The 22,197-nt window shown below is 39.1% G+C and overlaps 1 protein-coding gene across 5 annotated transcripts in view; it reads left to right on the forward strand.

Annotated features, from left to right (window-relative positions):
* Positions 1-685: 685 nt before the first annotated feature.
* Positions 686-22,197, forward strand: part of Nmt2 (N-myristoyltransferase 2) — a 47,765-nt gene continuing 26,253 nt past the window's right edge. The window contains exon 1 of one of the 5 annotated variants that reach the window (XM_021730227.3): positions 686-883. In XM_021730227.3, coding sequence (XP_021585902.1) covers positions 774-883 — 110 coding nt within the window. In that variant the 5' untranslated portion in view covers positions 686-773. The remainder of the gene's footprint in view (positions 884-22,197) is intronic. The other 4 variants (XM_040278685.2, XM_005330862.4, XM_040278684.2 and 1 more) reach the window with 4 other exon arrangements.

Here is a 22,197-nt window from a genome sequence, read left to right on the forward strand (position 1 = left end):
AGTAGCTTACCTGAAACTGTGTCCCCATTTCCCTCAAGATATTTGTTCTGGTCTCAAACGACTGTATTCAGCCCAAATGGGACAGCTCCAGATTTTTTTCGAGTTTTATGGTTGTGAGAATGGTTGGAACAGGGAGGTGGGAAGTTGAAGGCAGTCTGGTATGACTTTGACTTTGGTTTTACAATAGACAGATATAGGTACATGAAATGGACGTTTTTAAAAGCAAATGCGTGCGACAGGGCGGGAAGAGCTTCTGGAAGTCACTGGCCTAGGCATGCCTACTCCTTTGCAAAATTCACTGCCAAAGCCGAAGCGCTCCGAAACAGGCGGAGATGTAAAATCGAGTGGCTTGTGTTCCCAAAATGTGGGTGCACAGCACAGTCTACACGTTGTGGCCGAGAGAATCGAGGCTAGGTCAGAGGAGAGGCTCAGGCTCTGCGGTGCAGAGCCAGCCCGCTCCTCACAGCCTCGGGCTGGGAGTCCCCCAGCTCCATCAACCCTCCCCCAAACTCCCGCGCGGCGGGGCCGGGGAAAACCCGCGCGCTCTGGCGGGTCGAGGTGGGAGTGGCGATGCTGAGCTGTGGGCGGTGAAGGAGGGCGGGGTCAGGCGGGGAGGCAGGGCGGGCCCGGCGGGGTGGGCGGGGCGGGCGCAGAGCCTGACTCCGGACTCGGAGCAGGACGGCGGGCGGCACTAGAGGGAGCTGCCGCCGCGCCCGCCCCGCCGTGCCGCGCCCGCCGCTCCGAGCGCCGCCTCCTCAGTCCGCGCCGCCGCGATGGCGGAGGACAGCGAGTCTGCGGCCAGCCAGCAGAGCCTGGAGCTGGACGACCAGGACACGTGCGGGATAGACGGGGACAATGAGGAAGAGACTGAGCACGCCAAAGGGTAGGAGGCGGCGCGCGGGCGCCACCGGGAACGACTGGGCGGAAACCTCACGCGCCTCGGGTCGCCGTTCGGGCTTGTTTCCCCGGGGTGTGGGGCCCCTCAGTGGCTCAGCTCCGCGGTAATTTCGCCCAGGCTCGAGACTATTGTGAAGTCCAGGTTGCTGGGCTCGCAGGAGAGAGGAGGCCCGGGGTGGGCGGGGAAGCGGGGACCCCGGGCCAGGGATGGCGACGCGGTTGTCACCTGCCGCGCGTCCCCGCCGGCTGGCCTCGCCCATCCCCGCTGCTGGCTTTGGCCCGGTGGAGGCTGCTCGCTGCCCTTGCCAGCGAGTGACTTTCGGTGGGAACCGAGGAGAAGCGCGACGCCCTTCCCTTTGTGGCCGCGGCGTTCTTGACCGTCCGCGGCGCGTGGGATGGAAGTGGTCCTCCCTGTTTCTTGCCAACCTTCCTTGAGTCTTTTCACCCCTCCCCCTCCCCCAACCACCACCAGCCCCAGTGAAGTATTTAGCCGCGAAGCCCATGTGGGGAGTGGAACCGAGGTGTGCCTCTGGCGGTTTCTGGGCTGCTAGCGGCGAACTGCGCAAAGTTCTGCCTCCGCCGCCGGGCAGGGGGCGCCGAAGGGGTCCCGGCTGGGCCGGCTCCTGGGGACACTCAGTTTTGCCACCTTCCAGCGAATCCGCAGAGCTTTGTATAGAGCAGGGCTGACCCCCTGTACCGAGCTCCCATAGACCTGACCGCATCCTGCTTGCAAACCCAGTGTTTGCTCTCCAAAGTCAAATGCACCAAGTGTTTTAATACTTGATCGTGTTTCTTCACCCTTTGCGCTTGCCTTCCTTTCCACCTTCTGACTTGATTTGCGCTTGTGTTGGAGAAAAGATTGCTTCTGGTTAAGGGTGGTATGGAAATTCTTTTAAAGACGCGTGTTCTTTTTTTTTTTTTTTTAAATAGATGTTTGTATCATCCGTTTACCCTGTTGGATTCAAATTATGCGCCCGCACAGAGCAGTTATTGCTGTCCCCTTAGAACTGAGATTTTGTGTGAACCGTGGTGACTGTATAAGTGGGTCAGCCTAAAAACACGATTAGGGAGGCTTGAGTCACAGATGGCTTATTTATTCAGTTCATGGAGATATTCTTTAAATGATTGATGATTGAAAGTGTATTTGCATTCTATTTAAAGTCTACTGTAAGATTTATTTAAGAAAGGAACCCTTATTGACCTTTAGTGCGTTAGAAAATATTAAATGACAGATTAAGAAAAAGAAAAGCTGACTACATGTATCTTCCATTGGCAAGCTGCTTTTTTTTTTTTAAACAGCGAACACTTCAGTGGCAGCTGCAAGTACTGAATGTTATCATTCAAGTCTAGAAAAATTTTTAAAGAGAGGAAAGGAAATTGTACAGAAATCTGAGCCTGTATTCTCTTTATGCAGTGATAGAAATTTGCCTGTGATAGATAGCTGAATAAAATATGTTTCTGAAACAATAGCTCTGTTTCCAGAAATGGTTCCAGATGTAAGCTGATGGATTACTCGCATAAGTTCAGCTCCTCTTATCTTCCTGGGGAGAACTTGAATACTGTCCCTCCCGCCATAATTTCTGTATATTCTTCTTTGTTTGATATTCTGGGTTAGGAATTTTATTAGGGTTTCATCACTTACACAGTGCAGAATGTTCATGGTACAGAGAATTACTCATCTGTGTGCCCATTGGTCTGGGACTGTTCCCGGATACCTTGCTGGTAGGCTGTGTGAAGTTCCCAGAATAACACCCAAAGGCATCTTGGAGCCCTCTTCAGAGATTTCCAGTTTTGTATCAACATGTTAATTAGGTGTTAGCATGGTTAATCAAAATCTAGAGATGCCCCATGGACTGAAATGTTTTAACCAAAAGCAGGTAATGTGATAATAACTTCTAGTGCAAAAAGATTAATATAATGGATTTATTTTAGTCTTTTAACATGTAAGAAGATTTGTAAAACTCCAAGTGGCTGCTCTTGTTGGATTGCTTTTTTGGATTTGAATTTAGACAGTATGTGCCAGATTTGGGGAGTGATTGTGTTTGATTTGGCTCCTGCATTGATGATACTGCTCGGTAGAAACCTAGACTTTTCTGTTTTTTTTTTTTTTTTTAAGTAGTTCAAGTTTGTAAATGTTAAAATTTCAGAGTCCTCTTTTCTATACTTAGCCTCTTCATTCTCTACCACTTTAAATAAGCAACAAACAATGAGTCTTTAGAGGAATGAGTAGGTTAATGCTTCACCTTTAAAAGACAGATTGTCACTCTGAGGCCAATTGGTGGTGGTCAGTGCACAGAGTGGTAATTTACAGTAGTTTCCTTGTGGCCTGAAAGATTTAATTCATCCCCATCATTCAGGGTAATGTATTTGCTAGTTATTTTAACACATTGAGTTGAAACTATAGCCTCAGATAAAAGAAAAATACCCAGTGAGATTATTATTTTGCATTAAAATCTAAATACTACTGTGTATGCTTTTATTTTCATAGGATTTTATGGACTAAAAAGAGTATTTCATTTTATGGATAATGATGAAACTACATGAATGAAATATGAGATATTTTGTGTTTCATTAAAAAGCAATAGCATAAATATTATAAAATTCTTGAATCTTATTACCTTTATGTCTTATTTTCGTGGAAAATTTGCTCGCTTTTAACTTTTTGGTTCATTCAAGTATAGATGTAGCATATTCTATGAAAATTTCATGAATTCCCAAAAAAATGGGAAAGAGGAGAGATTATCAGTTTCAGTTAGTGAGACTGTATTCGGAGAAATATAGTAATATTTTTGAACAATATGCAGCAAATTAGAAATAGGCTAATAGGGGCTGGGGATGTGGCTCAAGCCGTAGCGCGCTCGCCTGGAATGTGTGCGTCCCGGGTTCAATCCTCAGCACCACATACAAACAAAGATGTTGTGTCTGCTGAAAACTAAAAAATAAATATTAAAAAAAAATTCTCTCTCTTACAAAAAAAAAAAAGAAATAGGCTAATAGATGATTACCTAGAAAGATTCTATTACTGGTTTGAAGGTGTAATTTACAATTGGATAAAAATAAGTAGGTATTAGTGAAGAACTTGAGGGAGCCTGAAAAATTTCAAGCACATTAAAAGTTCTAAGGTAGTCTTGTTTATACTGTTATTTCCTTACAAAAACTTTCTACATAGATCAAAATTAGCTTCAGTCCACCTTCCTATATGAATTATTAGAAATAGGTTCAAGTGACTGAAAATAACTGCTAAAGTTGTCTGGAAGAGGTTACCTGTAGGATGAATTTCATAGGAACGTTTACATTTGGGTTTGAGATTAGGTAGATAATCAATAATCTTTAATATTTTAACCCTGTGCTTGTTCTTGATGTGTTTATGTCTTCTGTTATTTTTTTTCTGAAGGAATTTGGGAAACGGTTGAGGACTGGGTAAATTGTTGGAGCATTGGCTAAAACTTGCTATCTTCTAGCCACATCCATGTGTATTCTCTCCATTTGTGAACAACATCTGATAGGGGTCGAAATCTCCACCCCACAAGCAAGTCATGTCTAGGGTTGAAATACAGTCATATAGTTGGTCTCCAAATAAAATTGATGTTTAAGTTGATAACAAAACCGGTTGCCAACATTAACTTTCAGAATGTATATATTCTACACAAATTGATGTTTTTCTTTTTTTTTTTTTCCATTCAGAGTTTCTCTCTTAGTATAGTCTGTGGGGAAATACCAACAATATTTATGTAGGGAATAAAAATAAACATGTGTATGTGTTGGCAGATAAGTGACTAAGTCCCTGAGGTAGATGTGATAATGTGATATAATTTTAGTATGTGAGAGTTAAGATTCTTTTTTTTTGGTACCAGGGATTGAACCCAGGGGTACTTAATCACTGAATGACATCCCCAACCCCTTTTTATATATTATTTAGAGACAGGTCTCCCTGAGTTACTTAGGGCCTCACTAAATTGCTAAGGCTGACTTTGAACTCTTGATCCTCTTGCTTCAGCCTTCCAAGCTGCTGGGATTACAGGCATGTACCACCATACCCGGTGAGAGTTAAGACATTTTTAATGATATTTTTTTTTCTCAGAAAAATTAAAGATCTGGTACATGACAAAGATGAAAGCTTTGTAATTCTTATTACACAGAGTATGACCTCTCTTTTACCATCCCCCCAAAAACCTGAAATTACTCTGGGCAGCATATCTAACTTAATTTATTGTTGAGACTGACTATGGAAACTTCCCCTTAGTTACATGGATTCAGTGGGAATGTCCAGAAACATAACTCTCAATAGAGTTTTCTTTTCTTGGGAAATTTATAACATAACTCAAAATTACCCTTTCTGAAATTTGTTCTGTTATCAGCTGCAAGAATCGAAATGGAAAGATGTATTAAAAGCCCTTGCCCACGGGACCTCCTCAGTTCAAGAAATAGTTTTAAATGATCAAATATCAGTTTAAACTTGTGTCTGAGATAGTGATATCATCCTTTGGCTCAGAACAGACTCTCTTCCCTGCCCCCATGGTGGCTAAAATACAGAAAATATCTAAGTATAGGACAAGTACCTTGCCAGCTTTGTTAATTAGCACCAGGATATACTATAAATCTATACTAGTTAAAATCAATTTATTTTAACAGAACTAAAGTTCTGTTCCAAGTTCAAGAAAGGAGACAGGTTGTTATTCCACTTAAAAATATGTTAAACACTTTTACTTGTAATAAGAGTAAAAATATGCTTATTAAAAAATTCAAACAATAAAGTATACAGTGAATGAAAGTCCTTGGTTTTCCTAGAAATTCCTAGAAATGCCAGTTTAACGGTTTAATTAACTCACAAGTGGGTGTATGTGATTAACATGAATAAAATCATACTTCCATATGTTCCTTCATTACCTTGTATTTTTCACTATTACTGTTGTCTGCTAGAACTTTCTGGAATAACAGAAATATCCAGTTTGGTAGTCATTAACCACCTGGGGCTGTTAACCACTTAAGATGGTGTGACTGAGGAACAGTTTATTTGAAATTAATTTAAATTTAAACACCCTTGTGTGACTGGTGGCTATCATATTAGACAGCTTATATCATATCCTGCCTGTGAATTTTCCATTACACTAAAAATATTTTTTTATTGTCTTTTGCAGGAAATGTTAAATTTTCATCCTTCCTTTTTTTTTTTTAAAATTCTGGGGCTTATCTTTAACATTTTGAATAAGCATGTATTTAATCCATATTTCCCTATCAGTGTCAAAAATTAGCCATATTCTAAAACGCTATATAATCTTACAAGACACAAATGTGTAGGAGGTTTTGCTTTCATTTCCTAGGTTTTATTGAAATAACCTGGAATTTTAGTTCCATGTGACTTCTTTAATATCTATTCTTGTGTCCCTAAAAATGTTCTCTTTAACTATTTTGTTAATTTCACATCTGTGGGCTGGGGATGTGGCTCAAGCGGTAGCGCACTCGCCTGGCATGCGTGCGGCCCAGGTTCGATCCTCGGCACCACATACCAACAAAGATGTTGTGTCCGCCGAGAACTAAAAAATAAATATTAAAAATTCTCTCTCTCTCTCTCTCTTTAAAAAAAAAAAAAAAAAAGATTGCATTTCTTTAAAAAAAAAAAAAAAAAAAAAATTTCACATCTGTGCTAAAATCTTTTTGGACTTTTCTGACAGTTTTCCTGTTGTTATCACTTACCACTCTTCCTTATAAAACACATTCTTTCCTTTATTTGCTTTCCAATTTAATTGTTTTTGCTTTTTCTTGTTTTCTTCCTTTTTGCAGTATTGGAGATTGAAGGCAGGGTTTCACATGAACCAGGCAAACACTGAATTACATCCCCAGCTCTTCATTTTTTTTTTTTTTTTTTTTTGAGACAGGGTCTCTCTAAATTGCCCAGGCTGGCCTCAAACTTACCATCCTCCTGCCACATCCTCCAAAATCATTGGGATCCTAGGCATGCACCAACACATCCAGCTTAATTTTTTTTTCTTATGTTGGATGTGGCTAGTTCTTACATGTGTAAAGGTTCTGTTTCCTGCACATAAAAACCATAGATTGGACGTGCATGTAATTCTATAATAATTGTTCTCCATCCATCCATCCTTTTTTTCTTCCTTCCCTCCCTCTTTCCTTTGACCCTATTTTGCACTGCTGAAGATGGAACCTAGGGCCTTGAAGTAGTTAAGACAAGTGCTTGACCGCTGAACTACAGTACCATCGTAACAATGATATTTCTTTTAAACTCCACACACATTATTTTTCTATTTTCTGGTGTTTAGTGGTACATAGATTGTTTTCTCTGCCAACCTGCTTCTTTCTTATTTAGGTAACCTTATTCTTTTTGTTTGTTTGCCTTGTTGTCTAGAAGCTTCTTATGTTTTATCCCTATCCTGTAACCAAGAGGTTTCCATGCTCTTTTTTTTTTTTTTAAAGAGAGAGTGAGAGAAGAGAGGGAGAAAGAGAGAGAATTTTAATATTTATTTTTTAGTTTTCGGCAGACACAACATCTTTGTTTGTATGCGGTGCTGAGGATCGAACCTGGGCCGCACGCATGCCAGGCGAGCGGGCTACCGCTTGAGCCACATCCCCAGCCCTCCATGCTCTTTTACCTTCTAGGATCATTGTTCCTTTAGTTAAACAAAATGACCCAAGCTAGTGCATATTTTGGGGGGCTTCTTGGGATTTAAGTTTTCATGGTCTTCAAGCATGTCCAGCCTGACTCCAACTTCCCCCATCACTAGACTTCTAATGGTTTTGGATCCTTTAACTGTTCTTCAGCATTTGACCTCGGGTGCAATGCAGTTGTCTGGCTTTCACTTTACCCCTAGGTCCTCACTAATGGACTGTTATTTACATCTTTTACTGAAGGTATTGTGGGTAATGGGGGAGGGTTGTGATTATAGCATGGGGCCAAAATCAACTTCAAATTCAGTGCCAGACATCATTGCTCACCAAGGGAATTTGTCCATCCACGCCCCTCTGTAGGCCATCATATGTGATTTCCCTCATGTCCTCTTCATCTGTCTCTACTTCAAATTCGAGGTCAACCCAAATGTCCTTTCTTTCATGAAGCCAAAGATGATGACCCCTGTCAGAGGTCTGGAGCCCTTAATGAATGTGTCCTTTCCATGGCACCTTCCCACTTGTGTCCCCCACCCTGTCTCCCCAGTCATCTGCTCAGGCAGACCCTTGTTTTACTGCCAAGGAAGACATGGCTTCTTGAGATAAGTGGCTTGTTGGGGGCTGCATGGCTGATAAGTGAGTAACACACATAAGCTGTTGCTGAATGTGTGTGGAACATCTACACATTAGCTCAAGAAAAAGGAAATTTTATTTAAACATATAATAGGTGATTTCAAAATAGGGAACAGATAGTCTGTTAGAATTAGAGACCCAAGGTTTATTTATCTCTAGCCTCTGGCTCCCTTCCTCCCTCCCGCTCAGCCCTGTCTCCTCTCCTCAGTGCCTTTGCTCCTTTGGCTTGTTGTGTAGGCAGTTTTGCTCCACCACGCACTCCTGCCATGATATGCTGCCTCACCAAAGCAACTGAGCCAGTTAAGGATTGAAATCTCCCTTAGTGTTAGCCAAAATAAACCTTTTCCTTTTTTCTTTATAAGTTAGTTATTTCAAATATTTTGTTATAGTGATGGAAAGTTGATTGATAAAGTGGTCCAGCAGTTGTTTTCAGAGTAGGATATGGTGGGCACATGGCTGTGGACCAAAATTGTGTGTTTTTTCAGATTTATATGTTGAAGCCTAAATCTCCAGTGTGATGGTATTAAGTCTTGAAGGTGGAGCCCTCATGATGGGTTTAGAGATGTAGAGAACAGAGCTCTTGTCTCTCCACCAGAAAAAGATTTGTCACTAGAATCCATCAGTACTGACACCCTGATCTTGAACTTCTAGCTTCCAGTAATATGAGAAACAAATGTCTGTTTTTTAAGCTACTCTGTCATTGGTATTTTCTAATAGCAGCCTGAGCTGAATTAAGACACATCTTCAAATGTGTCTGCAAAGCAAGGACCGGTGTCTACCTGTTTATTCACAGTTCAAGGCCAGCGTCTGCAACTTAAAATTAAAAAAAGAGAAAGGACTAGGATTATAGCTCATTAGTAAAGCAACTCTGAATTCAATTCCCAGTATGAAAATAAATAGATAAATATCCTTGCTCCTTGATTAGCTTTGGGACATACAAAAAAGGAAGTAAAAAAATTTTGTAGGCAAGGGGATTTAGAAATAGCAATCTAATTTAAAAAGCACATCAAAATTTTAACTTTGCTAATACACATTAATATTATTAAATATAACAAAGGTAGTACAATGTTGAAATGAATCTCAGCCATAAAGGATTTTTTTTTTTAACTTATCTAATTTTAGTAAGCTGAGAAAGAACCAGAATTGAGAAAAGCCAGATGCTAGTAGATATCAGCTATTCTATCAGAAAAAAAACACTTGTGAGCCTGGGTGAAGAAAGCTATTAAAAGTGGGTAACTTTTTACTGATTTGGACTATCATAAAGGATGTATTCTGCCAAGTTTCTCAAGCCTTTTTTAAATTTGATTTTTCTACTTGTTATGTTCATTTCATTTTTAGGAAGAGTTTTGCTATTGTTGAACAGCTAATGTTCTTAGTCTTTAAGTTACATGTATTGATCTTAAAAAACATTTCTTCTTCTATTCTAATATTGCACTATTTTCTTTTTTTTTTTTTTGACAGTCCCAAATTTTATACTTTATTTCATGCGCAACTTTAACAGCATCATTTGCAAAGTACATTATTGAAATTTTGGTGAAATTTTAGTGTAAATTTTAAAACCTAAATTAATAATAATTAAATATAAAATATTACATTAATATATTGTTATCTCATTGTTCTATGAAACTGACATAAACATTTTTTTTTTTAATTTTAATTTTAATTTTTTTTTATTGGTTGTTCACAACATTACAAAGCTCTTGACATATCATATTTCATACATTAGATTGAAGTGGGTTATGAACTCCCAATTTTACCCCAAATGCAGATTGCAGAATCACGTCGGTTACACATCCACAATTTTACATAATGCCCAATTAGTAATTGTTGTATTCTGCTACCTTTCCTATCCCCTACTATCCCCCCTCCCCTCCCATCTTCTCTCTCTACCCCATCTACTGTAATTCATTACTCTCCTTGTTTATTCTCCCATTCCCCTCACAACCTCTTATATGTAATTTTGTATAGCAATGAGAGTCTCCCTTTATTTCCATGCAATTTCCCTTTTCTCTCCCTTTCCCTCCCATCTCATGATTCTGTTAAATGTTAGTCTTTTCTTCCTGCTCTTCCTCCTTGCTCTGTTCATAGTTGCTCTCATTATATCAAAGAAGACATTTGGTATTTGTTTTTTAGGGATTGACTAGCTTCACTAAGCATAATCTGCTCTAGTGCCATCCATTTCCCTGCAAATTCTATGATTTTGTCATTTTTTATTGCTGCATAGTACTCCATTGTGTATAGATGCCACATTTTTTTTATCCATTCATCTATTGAAGGGCATCTGGGTTGGTTCCACAGGCTAGCTATTGTGAATTGTGCTGCTATGAACATCGATATGGCAGTGTCCCTGTAGCATGCTCTTTTAAGGTCTTCAGGGAATAGTCCGAGAAGGGCAATAGCAGGGTCAAATGGTGGTTCCATTCCCAGCTTTCCCAGGAATCTCCAAACTGCTTTCCAAATTGGCCGCACCAATTTGCAGTCCCACCAGCAATGTACAAGAGTACCCTTTTCTCCACATCCTCGCCAGCACTTGTTGTTGTTTGACTTTATAGTGGCTGCCAATCTTACTGGAGTGAGATGGTATCTTAGGGTGGTTTTGATTTGCATTTCTCTGACTGCTAGAGATGGTGAGCATTTTTTCATGTACTTGTTGATTGATTGTATGTCCTCCTCTGAGAAGTGTCTGTTCAGATCCTTGGCCCATTTGTTGATTGGGTTATTTGTTATCTTATTGTCTAATTTTTTGAGTTCTTTGTATACTCTGGATATTAGGGCTCTATCTGAAGTGTGAGGAGTAAAAATTTGTTCCCAGGATGTAGGCTCCCTATTTACCTCTCTTATTGTTTCTCTTGCTGAGAAAAAACTTTTTAGTTTAAGTAAGTCCCATTTGTTGATTCTTGTTATTAACTCTTGTGCTATGGGTGTCCTATTAAGGAATTTGGAGCCCGACCCCACAATATGTAGATTGGAGCCAACTTTTTCTTCTATCAGACGCAGAGTCTCTGTTTTGATATCAAGCTCCTTGATCCATTTAGAGTTAACTTTTGTGCATGGCGAGAGGAAGGGATTCAGTTTCATTTTTTTGCATATGGATTTCCAGTTTTCCCAACACCATTTGTTGAAGATGCTATCCTTCCTCCATTGCATGCTTTTAGCCCCTTTATCAAATATAAGATAGTTGTAACTTTGTGGATTAGTCTCTGTGTCCTCTATTCTATACCATTGGTCCACTCGCCTGTTTTGGTACCAGTACCATGCTGTTTTTGTCACTATTGCTCTGTAATATAGTTTGAAATCTGGTATCGCTATACCGCCTGATTCACACTTCCTGCTTAAAATTGCTTTTGCTATTCTGGGTCTTTTATTTTTCCATATGAATTTCATGATTGCTTTATCTATTTCTACAAGAAATGCCATTGGGATTTTGATTGGCATTGCATTAAACCTATAGAGAACTTTTGGTAGTATCGCCATTTTGATAATGTTAGTTCTGCCTATCCATGAACAGGGTATATTTTTCCATCTTCTAAGATCTTCTTCTACTTCTCTTTTTAGGGTTCTGTAGTTTTCATTGTATAAATCTTTCACCTCTTTTGTTAGGTTGATTCCCAAGTATTTTATTTTTTTGGAGGATATTGTGAATGGAGTGTTTTTCCTCATTTCCGTTTCAGAAGTTTTGTCGCTGATATACAGAAATGCCTTTGATTTATGCGTGTTGATTTTATATTCTGCCACTTTGCTGAATTCATTTATTAGTTCTAGTAGTTTCTTTGTAGACCCTTTTGGGTCTTCTAAGTATAGAATCATGTCATCTGCAAATAGTGATAATTTAAGTTCTTCTTTTCCTATTTTTATGCCTTTAATTTCTTTAGTCTGTCTAATTGCTCTGGCCAGTGTTTCGAGAACTATATTGAATAGAAGTGGTGATAGAGGGCATCCCTGTCTTGTTTCAGATTTTAGAGGGATATTGCACTATTTTCAAAGAACGTTGTCACTTCGCAAACTAAACTTCATACTAGAATAGTTTCTGGCCAATGTGTGTTGAATACAATTACATTATTAAACATTATCTCTTATCAGAAATGGTTTTTAGGGCTGTGGCTGTGGCTCAGTGGTGGAGAGCTTGCCTAGCATGTGTGGGGCACTGGGTTTGATCCATAGCACTGCATAAAAAACTAAACAAAAAATTAAAAAAATGAAATGGGTTTTTATGTGAAGTAGGCACTAAAATGGATTGATAATAGTGGGATTAATGTAGGAGAAGGCTAATGAGATAGGCCATACTTTCCCATGTTTAGAACTTGGTAAGAGTTTAAATGAACCTGCAATTGGAAGCAACCCAGTATCTATGAAAAGAGATTGGTTAACAATGTAGACTGGCGGCTACTAGATCCTATTCCAGCCAGGCTTGAATCCTGGGCTTGCTATTTTGCTTTGGAGAGCTCGCAGCCCCCAATGACAGCTGGAAGGTTGGCTTTCTGCTTTGGATTGTGGTTACACTTGGGGGAAAAAATGAAGAAATCAATAGTGGAATTCCACAGATGAGCCACTGACAAAACAAAAATCACATGACTTCTTCAAGCACCTGCATTGCAGTTAAAATCCACTATTGAATTGGATGGTTTTGTGATAATCTCGTGACGATGTGATGCAAGATGGAGACAGATTTGTGGCAAGTACAACTGATAATTTGGGTCATCCTTAGCTGTCTTCCCCAGCTGTGAATATGAATTATCTTTCATCAGCAGGGCAATGCAGGGCATCTTGGGGTGACCTTCACTGTTTTTAATAAACTAAACCAAAATCTCCTCATGCTTTTTTTCCTCTCTCTCTCTCTCTTTTTTTCTTGTGTACTGGGGATTAAACCCAGGGGTGCTCTACCACTGAGCAACATCTCCAGGCCTTTTTTATTTTGAGACAGGCTCTAAGTTGCCCAGGCTGGCCCCAAACTTTAACTCCCACCTCAGCTGCATCAGTTGCTAGGATTACAGGTGTGCACCACCCATGCCTAGCCCTTGTGTTTTCTCTCTAGTGTAATCCCCTTCCTTCTAGGGAAGTGATGTCCTGACCAGGGCACCAGAGTTGTGCACATGCATATGGTACTAAAGATCTATCGTGATTTGATAGAAGACAATGAAGATTAATGAAAAAATATTTAAAGATTTTGAGTAGGCAGTGCACAAAGAAGATTTAAAAATTGCCAAGAAATACCTAAAAGGATGGTTAACCAGTAAAAATGTATAAATAAGCATTACATTACGTAATTACATGGATTTGAGAGCCATATTGGGTGGATTTGAGTCCTAACCCTGACATTATAGCTATGTGACTTTTAGTGGGTTACTTAATCTCTGTATAAGCAATTACAGTTGCTTTTCTAAAAAATGGGAGTAGGGGCTGGGGTTGTGGCTCAGCGGTAGAGCACTCACCTAGCATAGGTTCAATCCTCAGCACCACATAAAAATAAATAAATAAAGGTATTATGCCCAACTACAACTAAAAAAATAAAATTTTTAAAAAATGGGAGCTTATCTCAAAAGTTGCCCAGTTGACAGTGCACAAGGTCAGTATCTATCATGCTTATATTGCCTGCCATGTAGTAAGTGCTCTGAATTGTTAGCTGCTGGGACAGTTATGGTGATGTTCCTGGTGGTGATGGAGGTAATGGTGCTGGAGGCAGTGGTGATTGAGATAATGGCTGTGATGGTGGTGGTAGCAGGTGGATTATGGTGGTGGTTGATAATGTTGATGATAATGATGATGGTAATTGGTTGCTTCAGTTTACATTTACCTGGAGTATATAAGTATTTCCTTTCCTCACATTATTCTATTATTACACTACAGGCTTGTAAAGTCAGTGGATAAAATGCCATCTTTTTAAAAGTTTGTTGGCCGTTAGGGCATCCTTTATTGTGAAGTGCTTATTCATATCCTCATCCCATTCCTCTCTCAGTCATTTTCATATTGATTTTTTTGGTTGATTTCTCATTCATCCAGCAAATATTTATTGAGAAGCTTTAATATGTTGGATGCTAGGAACACAATGAAAAACCCTGTTTTTATGGATCTTATGTTCCAGTTAGAAGGAGACAAAAAATAGCTTTAGCTAGTAATATGTAAGATGAAGAAAATTAAAGTAGGAGGATCGTAATAGCTAACATATATGCAGAATGATTTGTATGTGTTAACTCATTTTATCCTTACATTTTTTTTTCCATACTATTTTTTGGAAACTTTATCCTCTTACCCCTGTGGAAACGGAAACACTGAGAGTTAAATAATACGCTTAAAGTAACACAGCTGGGAAATAAGGGAGCCAGATTCAAACCCATCCTAGCTAATGCCTGTGGTCTTGGACAGGATATTATTTTGCTGCTAAACTAGAGATCAAGCATGGAGGGGGAAATAGCTTCTTATATTTTTTAGCTATTAGAACTTTGTCGTGTTTTATAAATAACTTGTCTCATTGAGTTGTTTTGAATTTTTGTTTATAATTACTTTGCCATGACTTGTTTCATTTTGATGTAGACAAAAATTATCATATTTATCCTACAGTTGGTACTTCTAGGTCCTCATTTAAGAAATTTTTTCCTTTTCTGAAATTAAAAAGTGATTACTTAGTTCTTTCAGTTCTTCCTTCAGCACATTACTTGAGATATTTACTTCAGTACTATGTGCCAGACACTGTTCTAGGTCTTGGACAATTGTGAACTAAGTGGGCAAAACTTAGTTTTCATTTTCCAAGTTTGGGTCTTTAACTTATTTGGAATTTGCTTTTGAATATTGTGGGAAAGTAGCAATTATTTTCATTTTTCTCTGATGGGAATTCAATTTCTCTAATGCTTCTGATTGAAAGATTCATGTTTGCACTACTGCTTTTGATGGAATCTTTATTATATACCTGGTTCCTATATATTGAGCTGTTACTGGCATGTCTGTTATAGTTCAGTGATCTTTTTTTCTAGTTCCAGTCTCTGATGGGTATATATTATTTTATTTCTTAAAAATGTTGTAGTTGTAAAACCATTGTGATTCTTAAGGACAGATCAGAAAATACATTAAAATAGAAGATTACTCATCTGTAATCCCACCATTTTCTTTTTTTCTTTCTTTCTTTTTTTTCCAATACTAGAGATTGAACTCAGGGTTTCACACATAGTAGGCAAATGCTGTATCACTAAGTTATATCTTTAGCCCTAATCTCACCATTTTTCTTTTTGCTGTTGTTTTCAGTTTTGCTTATTTGGTACTGGGGATTAAACTCAGGGGTGCTTTACCACTAGTTATATCCCAGCCCTTTTTATTGTTTATTTTTAGACAGTGTCTTGTAAGTTGTTTAGGGCCTTGCTAAATTGCTGAGGCTGGCCTTAAACTTGCTATCCTTCTGCCTCAGCCTCCTGAGCTGCTGGAATTACAGGTATACACCACTGTACCTGGCCAATCTTACCATTTTCTATGCAGGTAATTGGAAATCAAGAGGGAGAATATTTGTATCAAACCACTGATGTTTCCTCTTTTGCCCAGTGAGTGGGGAAGAGCTGAGTGATCATTTATCCTGTAAAGTCTAATATTGCTTCTCATCTTTGGAATTCATATTCTGTTTAAATTGAGCATATTTCATGTGACTCTTAAAGTTAATGTATTAGTTATGATTGGTTGAGCTGTTGTAGACCTGTGTTAAGTCAGCTTTTGGTCACTGTGACAAAATGCCTGAGAAAAACAACCAAAAGAAGGAAAAAGGGGCTGGGGTTGTAGCTCAGTGGTGGAGTGCTTGCCTGTCATGCATGAGGCACTGGGTTCGATCCCTGACACCATATAGAAATGAACAAATAAAATAGAGGTATTGTGTCCATCTACAACTAAAAAAATATTTTAAAAAAAGAAGGAAAGATTTATTTTCTTGATGGTTTCAATCCAGGGTTGTCTGGCTTCATTGCTTTGGGCCCAAGGTTAGACACACCATCAAGGTGGAATGGTGTAGTGGATCAACACCCTGCTTACCTCCCCCTGGTGGCTGGGAAGGAAAGAGAGAGAGGAAGAGGAAGGGACTGGGGATTAGATATAGTCTCCAAAGGCATGACCCTAAGGGCCTACTCCTTTAGTTAGCTCCCACCTCCAAGAGTTTCTGTTTCTTTCCAGCTGTGACTCATTTTGTAGATTAATCCTTTGAAGAGGATAGAGCCCTAGGATCGAATCACTTTCCTAAGATCCCACCTCTGAACACTTCTGCATTGGGAATTATACTTGAGTTTTAGGGGACATTCCAAATTTAAACTACAACACACCCTAATATGTGATTGCTCAATGCAGTGGATATTTCCTTCTTGTCCATGTAATGGTCTTGAGCATGTGTTCAGGTAATGATGCTTATTTGGTCATTCAGAGACTACATGTCCTTCATTGTGTGCCTCTGCCATCCTTTTAGTATCTTCTACATCTGCACCTAGTTAGTACAAAGGAAAGGAAGAGCATGGCAAAGTCTACCTCAGGGTTTCCATGCCAACAGGAAGCAGCAAACACCAGTTCTGCTCACTTTTCAGTGACTAGAACTTGGTGACCATACCTGACTGCCAGGGAGCTGGGAATTGTCCAGCTGTGAACCCAGAGAGAAAGGAAAATAGATTTTTTGGAATTCTCCTGGACCAAATGTGAAATGTTTCCATGGCTCTGTTTCATTGGCTCTTGCTTTAAGTCCTGTCCGTAGATTCCATGGATATTTCTTGAAAATTTTCTGGTGTGTCTTATTAAATATTTGATGTTTTCACAGCTGAGGGGGAGTGTATTGGTTTTCACTTGAGGTTTGAATATTCCCAGAGATTCTTCTAGACATGCTGAAGTGTCTGTACTTTTTGAGGCAGCAAAATTGAGAACTTTTCTTTATGGATCTTTCATATGAATGTTGGGGGAACAAGTAATTGGAACTTCTCTTCTTGAAGCTCAAGAGACTTAAAAGAGTGGCATGATTTCTGCAGCTGAATTTCTTTGACTCTGTAATTGGCCTCAAGCACTGAAGTCTGAATCAGACTCTTAATATGATTTCAAAGAAGAATCATCTCCTAAGCAAGAGTTTTCCTTTATTTTTCAGAAGCCTGCTCAACCTCTTTCCCACCCAGGCATTTTGATGTCTTTGTTATGCATCTCTCTCTTCAGAGACCTGGATTCTAGTAGGGAACAGACCCCAACCAGGTGGCTGTAGCCAGCTCTGCAACTGCTCATGCCTCACCACCATCCTGCCGTATCCAGGGAAGAGTTTCACTTGTTAAATTTTATTTAAATTTTTTTTTTAAAATTTATTTTTGGTACCGGAGATTGAACCCAGGGGCACTTAACCACTGAGCCACATCCCCAGCCCTTTTAAAAAAATAGGGTCTCACTATGTTGTTGAGGCTGGCTTTGAACTTGCAATCTTCCTGCCTCAGGCTTCCAAGTTCTGGGATTACAGGTGTGTACCACCACACCCAGATCACTTGTTAATTTTTAAAAACAGTTTCATTGAAATACACATACCATAGAGTTTATCCATTTAAAGTATATAATTCAGTAGCTTTTAGAATATTTACAGAGTTGTGCAACCATCACCACAATCAATTTATAACATTTCCATCATTCCAGAAAGAAATTCACATCCTTAGCCATCAACCCACTATCCCTCCAGCTCCCCGGCTCCTGGCAACCACAAATCGACCTTCCGTGTTTCTATGGATATGCCTGTTTGGATGTTTTCTGTAAATCCAATAATACATGGCCTTTTACCTAACTGGCATCATTCACTTACTGTGTTTTCAAGATTCACCTTGTTATAATATGTATAAACATTCGTTTTTAATTGCTAAATAATATTCCATTGCATAGATATACCACATTTCCTTATGCATTCTTCTGGCTATGAACATTTGGTGGAGGAGCCATTAAGAATAAGGCCACTATGTGATACATGCATACCAATGCATACCAGCACAGTCCACAATATCCAAGTTATAGAACCAGACTAGGTGCCCATCAATAAGTGAATGGATAAAGAAGTGTGGTATATATACACAATGGAGTTCTACTTAGCCATAAAGAAGGATGAAGTTATGTTACTTACTGGTAAATGGATGGAAGTGCAGAACATCATGCTAAGTGAAATAAGACAGACTCAGAAAGTTAAGGGACAGATGTTTTCTCTCATGCAGAAGCTAGAGAGAAAAAGGGAATTAAAAAAGGAGGATCTCATTAAAATAGTTCAGAGTAGAAGTGAGGGCACCAAGGGAGAGGGAGGAGGGACCAATAGAATAGAGGAAGAGGATCAGTGGGAAGGAAGAGGGAGGGAAAGAAGAAATACTGGGGATTGCAATGGAGAAAACTATGTTATATGCATTTATGAATACATCAAAATAAACCTCCCTATTGTGTAACTATAATGTACTAAAATACAATGAAAAAAAGAAGGCCATTATGAATGTTCATATACAAATTTACTAAATGGGTACATTTTTACTTTCTCTTTGGGAATACCTGGTAGTGTAATTACTTGGTTGTATTAGGAATCTGTATTTAATATTCTCAGGACCCACAAACAAAGATTGCTTGCCAAAGTAGCTTCACCTTTTTACATTCCCACTAGCAGTGTACAAGGGTTCCAGTTTCTCTTTATCCTCACCAAAACTTTTTATTATCTTTTTATTGATTGATTGATTGCACTGGGGATTAAGCTCAGGCGTGCCTAATCACTGAGCCACATCCTCAGCCCTTTTTTATTTTCTATATTGAGACAGGGTCTTGCTAAGTTGCTTAGGGCCTTGCTAAGTTGCTGAGGCTGGTATCAAACTTGTGATCTTCCTCCTGCCCCAGCCTCCTGAACTGCTGGAATTAGAGGTATGCACCACCATACCCAGCCCATTACCTTTTTTATTACAGTTATCCTAGTAATGTGACATGGTATCCCTGTCATCTCTTATTCCCAATTCTGGTTTCCTTAAGACTTCTGAGAAATGGAACAGTAGCTCTTCCTTATTCAAGGGCTGGAATGTTTGGAGCATGTGTCTGGGAGGTTAGAGGAGAGATGACTCATTTAGTGTCCATTTTTGCAGCTACCTGCCAATTGATTTTAATGTTCAGATGAGAAAGAGAAGGGCAAGGAATCCCTTTTGAACTAGTTAACAAAAAATGAGTACAGTTGCCCCATTATACCAAAATTTAAAAAGTATAATTTTAGCAATACAGTTTTGGTGAGGGAATTTTGGTGAGTATGGTAATTAACTCCCAAAGTGTAATTAATGGAAGATTTTATTATACAAATGTTCTAAAAATGATAGAGTAGATGATGTATCTTATTTAAAGAATTTTTGGTGAAATATCTCTGTATTCACTCCAGCTTCCATGAGTTTAATTTATCTGCTTTAGAAAAAAATGAATCCACCTAGGACAGAGACTTCTTTCTGGATCATTGAAGGAGGCATTTTGATCCAATTGGATAGGCATCTGTTTCAAAGCATTTGAACCAGTCACAACCTCTCATTCTGTATTCCTCTCTCAGAAAGTTATTCAGGAATTTGGAGCTATTTTAAACTGGGTGTATTATAAGAAAAGCTGCATGGTCCTGGGCTTCTAGTGGTTTCTAGGAAAGCTTTAACCAGCAACAATTAAATAATGGGTGAGGGCAGAAGAGGGATAATTCCCTGGATTGTGAAGCCCAGGAATGTCTTTAATGATGTCCGCCTCTCTGTGCACGCAACCCGGGGTCCAGCTCATAGTAATGTTTAGTAAATACTTTAGAGTAGGTTGCAAAGGCTCTGCCATCACAGTATGGGAAATTGTGGTGCTTTCTGTGGTGTTTCACTGCCTGGCAATGTATGATTAACCCAACTCAAGAGTCAGAATCATTCATTCATTCAGTTATTCATTCAACAGGCATTTATTTGTTACTACTATTGACCTGTGTTAGGCATTAGAGACCTAAGGTATGCAGGTGTGAAATAGATTTCTTATGTAACATACATGTGACTGCATAAGTCACGCAATAACAGGATAGCAAATTCATCATTTATAAGGTGGTAACCTTGGGAACATGAAGGAAAGCCTAAAATATTCTTGGTCTCAAATCAGAGACTATACAAAGTTGTATGTATCCATAGCCGACTTCTAGCTCCACTACCTGGCTGTGATATGTTTGTTTAAGCCCGATTGCTAGTCAGATATTTATGGGCATCCTTAGTCACCAGATGATTTTAAATATAAACATCATGATAGTACAGATTTAATTCTACTGATGAAAGTAAATGCTCATTTTGGGGTGAGAATGCAGTACTATTTTTAGACCACTAGGGCACCACTTGACAAGGTCTTAATGTATCTTCAAAAATGAGCACTGCTTTCTAATTTTGGATTAGGAACAGGGAAATATGAATCTATAGCTTATACACTTGTGCCTTAAACAGTTTCTCTCACTATTGAACATACATTTCATATTTTGATTTTACGGAGGAATGAATTACCCATTTTAGATTTAAAAATTTACTACTTTAACACATAAATAACTGGTGGGAAGGGAGTCCCTTTATAACCTAGATATTGGGCACTAAGGCTATCACTCTGTCAGTTGGGGTCCTCCTGGTTATGAAGTGGTAAAAACCACCTCACAGTTCTGCTTCTTTCTCATGCTTCCTGGGGGTGGGCAGGTGCATGTGTGTGTGTTATTACCCAGGTGTCTTGGCTGAAGGAGATGCCATCAGTCAGTGCCCATTTTGATTTAAGGCTGCAAGACTTGGCAGGGAAACCCGAGAGGTCAAGAGAGAGCATAATGGCTCTGAAATGCTTTGGCCCAGGGGGAAGGCATTAGCACTCCTCATAGGCCCTTGGCCTGTGGATTGAACCCAGGGACGCTTAAACACTGAGCCACATCCCCAGCCCCTTTTTATATTTTAGTTAGAGACAGAGTCTTGCTGAGTTGCTTGGGGCCTCATTAAGTTGCTGAGGCTAGCTTTGAACTCATGATCCTCCTGCCTCAGCCCCTCGAGTTGCTAGGATTACAAGTGTGCACCACCATGGCTGTCTTTAATGGGATTTTCTTATATTTATAATATACTTTTGGAAAGCAGGGACGTGGTATATAGCAGGCACATTTTATTCCAAATGGGTTGGAAAGTTAACTTTTTCTCAAAAATAATTAAAATAATAGTATAAAAAAGGCAGATAAGGATATTTACACTATTTGGAATGAGAAACACCTTTGTAAACAAGATTTAAAAACCAAGAAGCCACAAGGGGAAAAATTTTCAATATTAGATTACATAGAAAATTTTTAAAAGATACCATAAATAAGGCTTAAAGCTAAAAAACAAATGAGTAAAATATTTGTGATCTAAATAACAGACCCAAACTAGGTGATGTGATCCAAGCATAAAGTCATATTGCTCTCCTAGGACTGTGGTGGGGTTTAAATGAGATTAAGTGCCCAAAGTAGATACTTAATGTAGGTGCTATTGATACTTTAAAGAATGCCTACAAATCATTTTTAAAAGACAACTAATAAAAAGGGGATATAACCAAACAACTTTATGAAACAATGTAAATGGCCAATAAATATATAAGAAGATGTATGACCACACTCCTGACTAAAAAAACATATTAAGTGTGCAGTGAGATCTGTGAGATGTTTTCCACTCTAGTAAGTCCCCCCTTTGCAGCGAGAAGGAGTGACACTAGTGCAGGGCTGGCGCAGGTGGATGGTCGCCGTTTGATTTCCTGTTGCTAGGGTATACTTTATTTAGTACACTATTTAGGAAAGAGTCTGAATTGTACAATAAAACCGAAATCGCTTTCACCTAGCCTTTCCACCTTCGGACATACCAGCTTGAATGCAGAAAAATGTTAAGTACCTGAATTTTTTTCTTTTTCAGCCTTTTTAACCTAGGAATGGCTCAATAAAATGTGTTCTATCTCCACAGTGGAGTGTGCCAGCTGCTGAAGGGAAATGAGGTAGCTAAGGGTGTCCTGATGTGGAAAGAACTCCAAGATACTTGCAAAGTGGAAGCAGGAGAATGCATGTTTCAAAATGTTATGTTT

Source organism: Ictidomys tridecemlineatus, chromosome 10 (assembly GCF_052094955.1).
Source record: "Ictidomys tridecemlineatus isolate mIctTri1 chromosome 10, mIctTri1.hap1, whole genome shotgun sequence".
Classification (NCBI taxonomy): Eukaryota; Metazoa; Chordata; class Mammalia; order Rodentia; family Sciuridae; genus Ictidomys; species Ictidomys tridecemlineatus.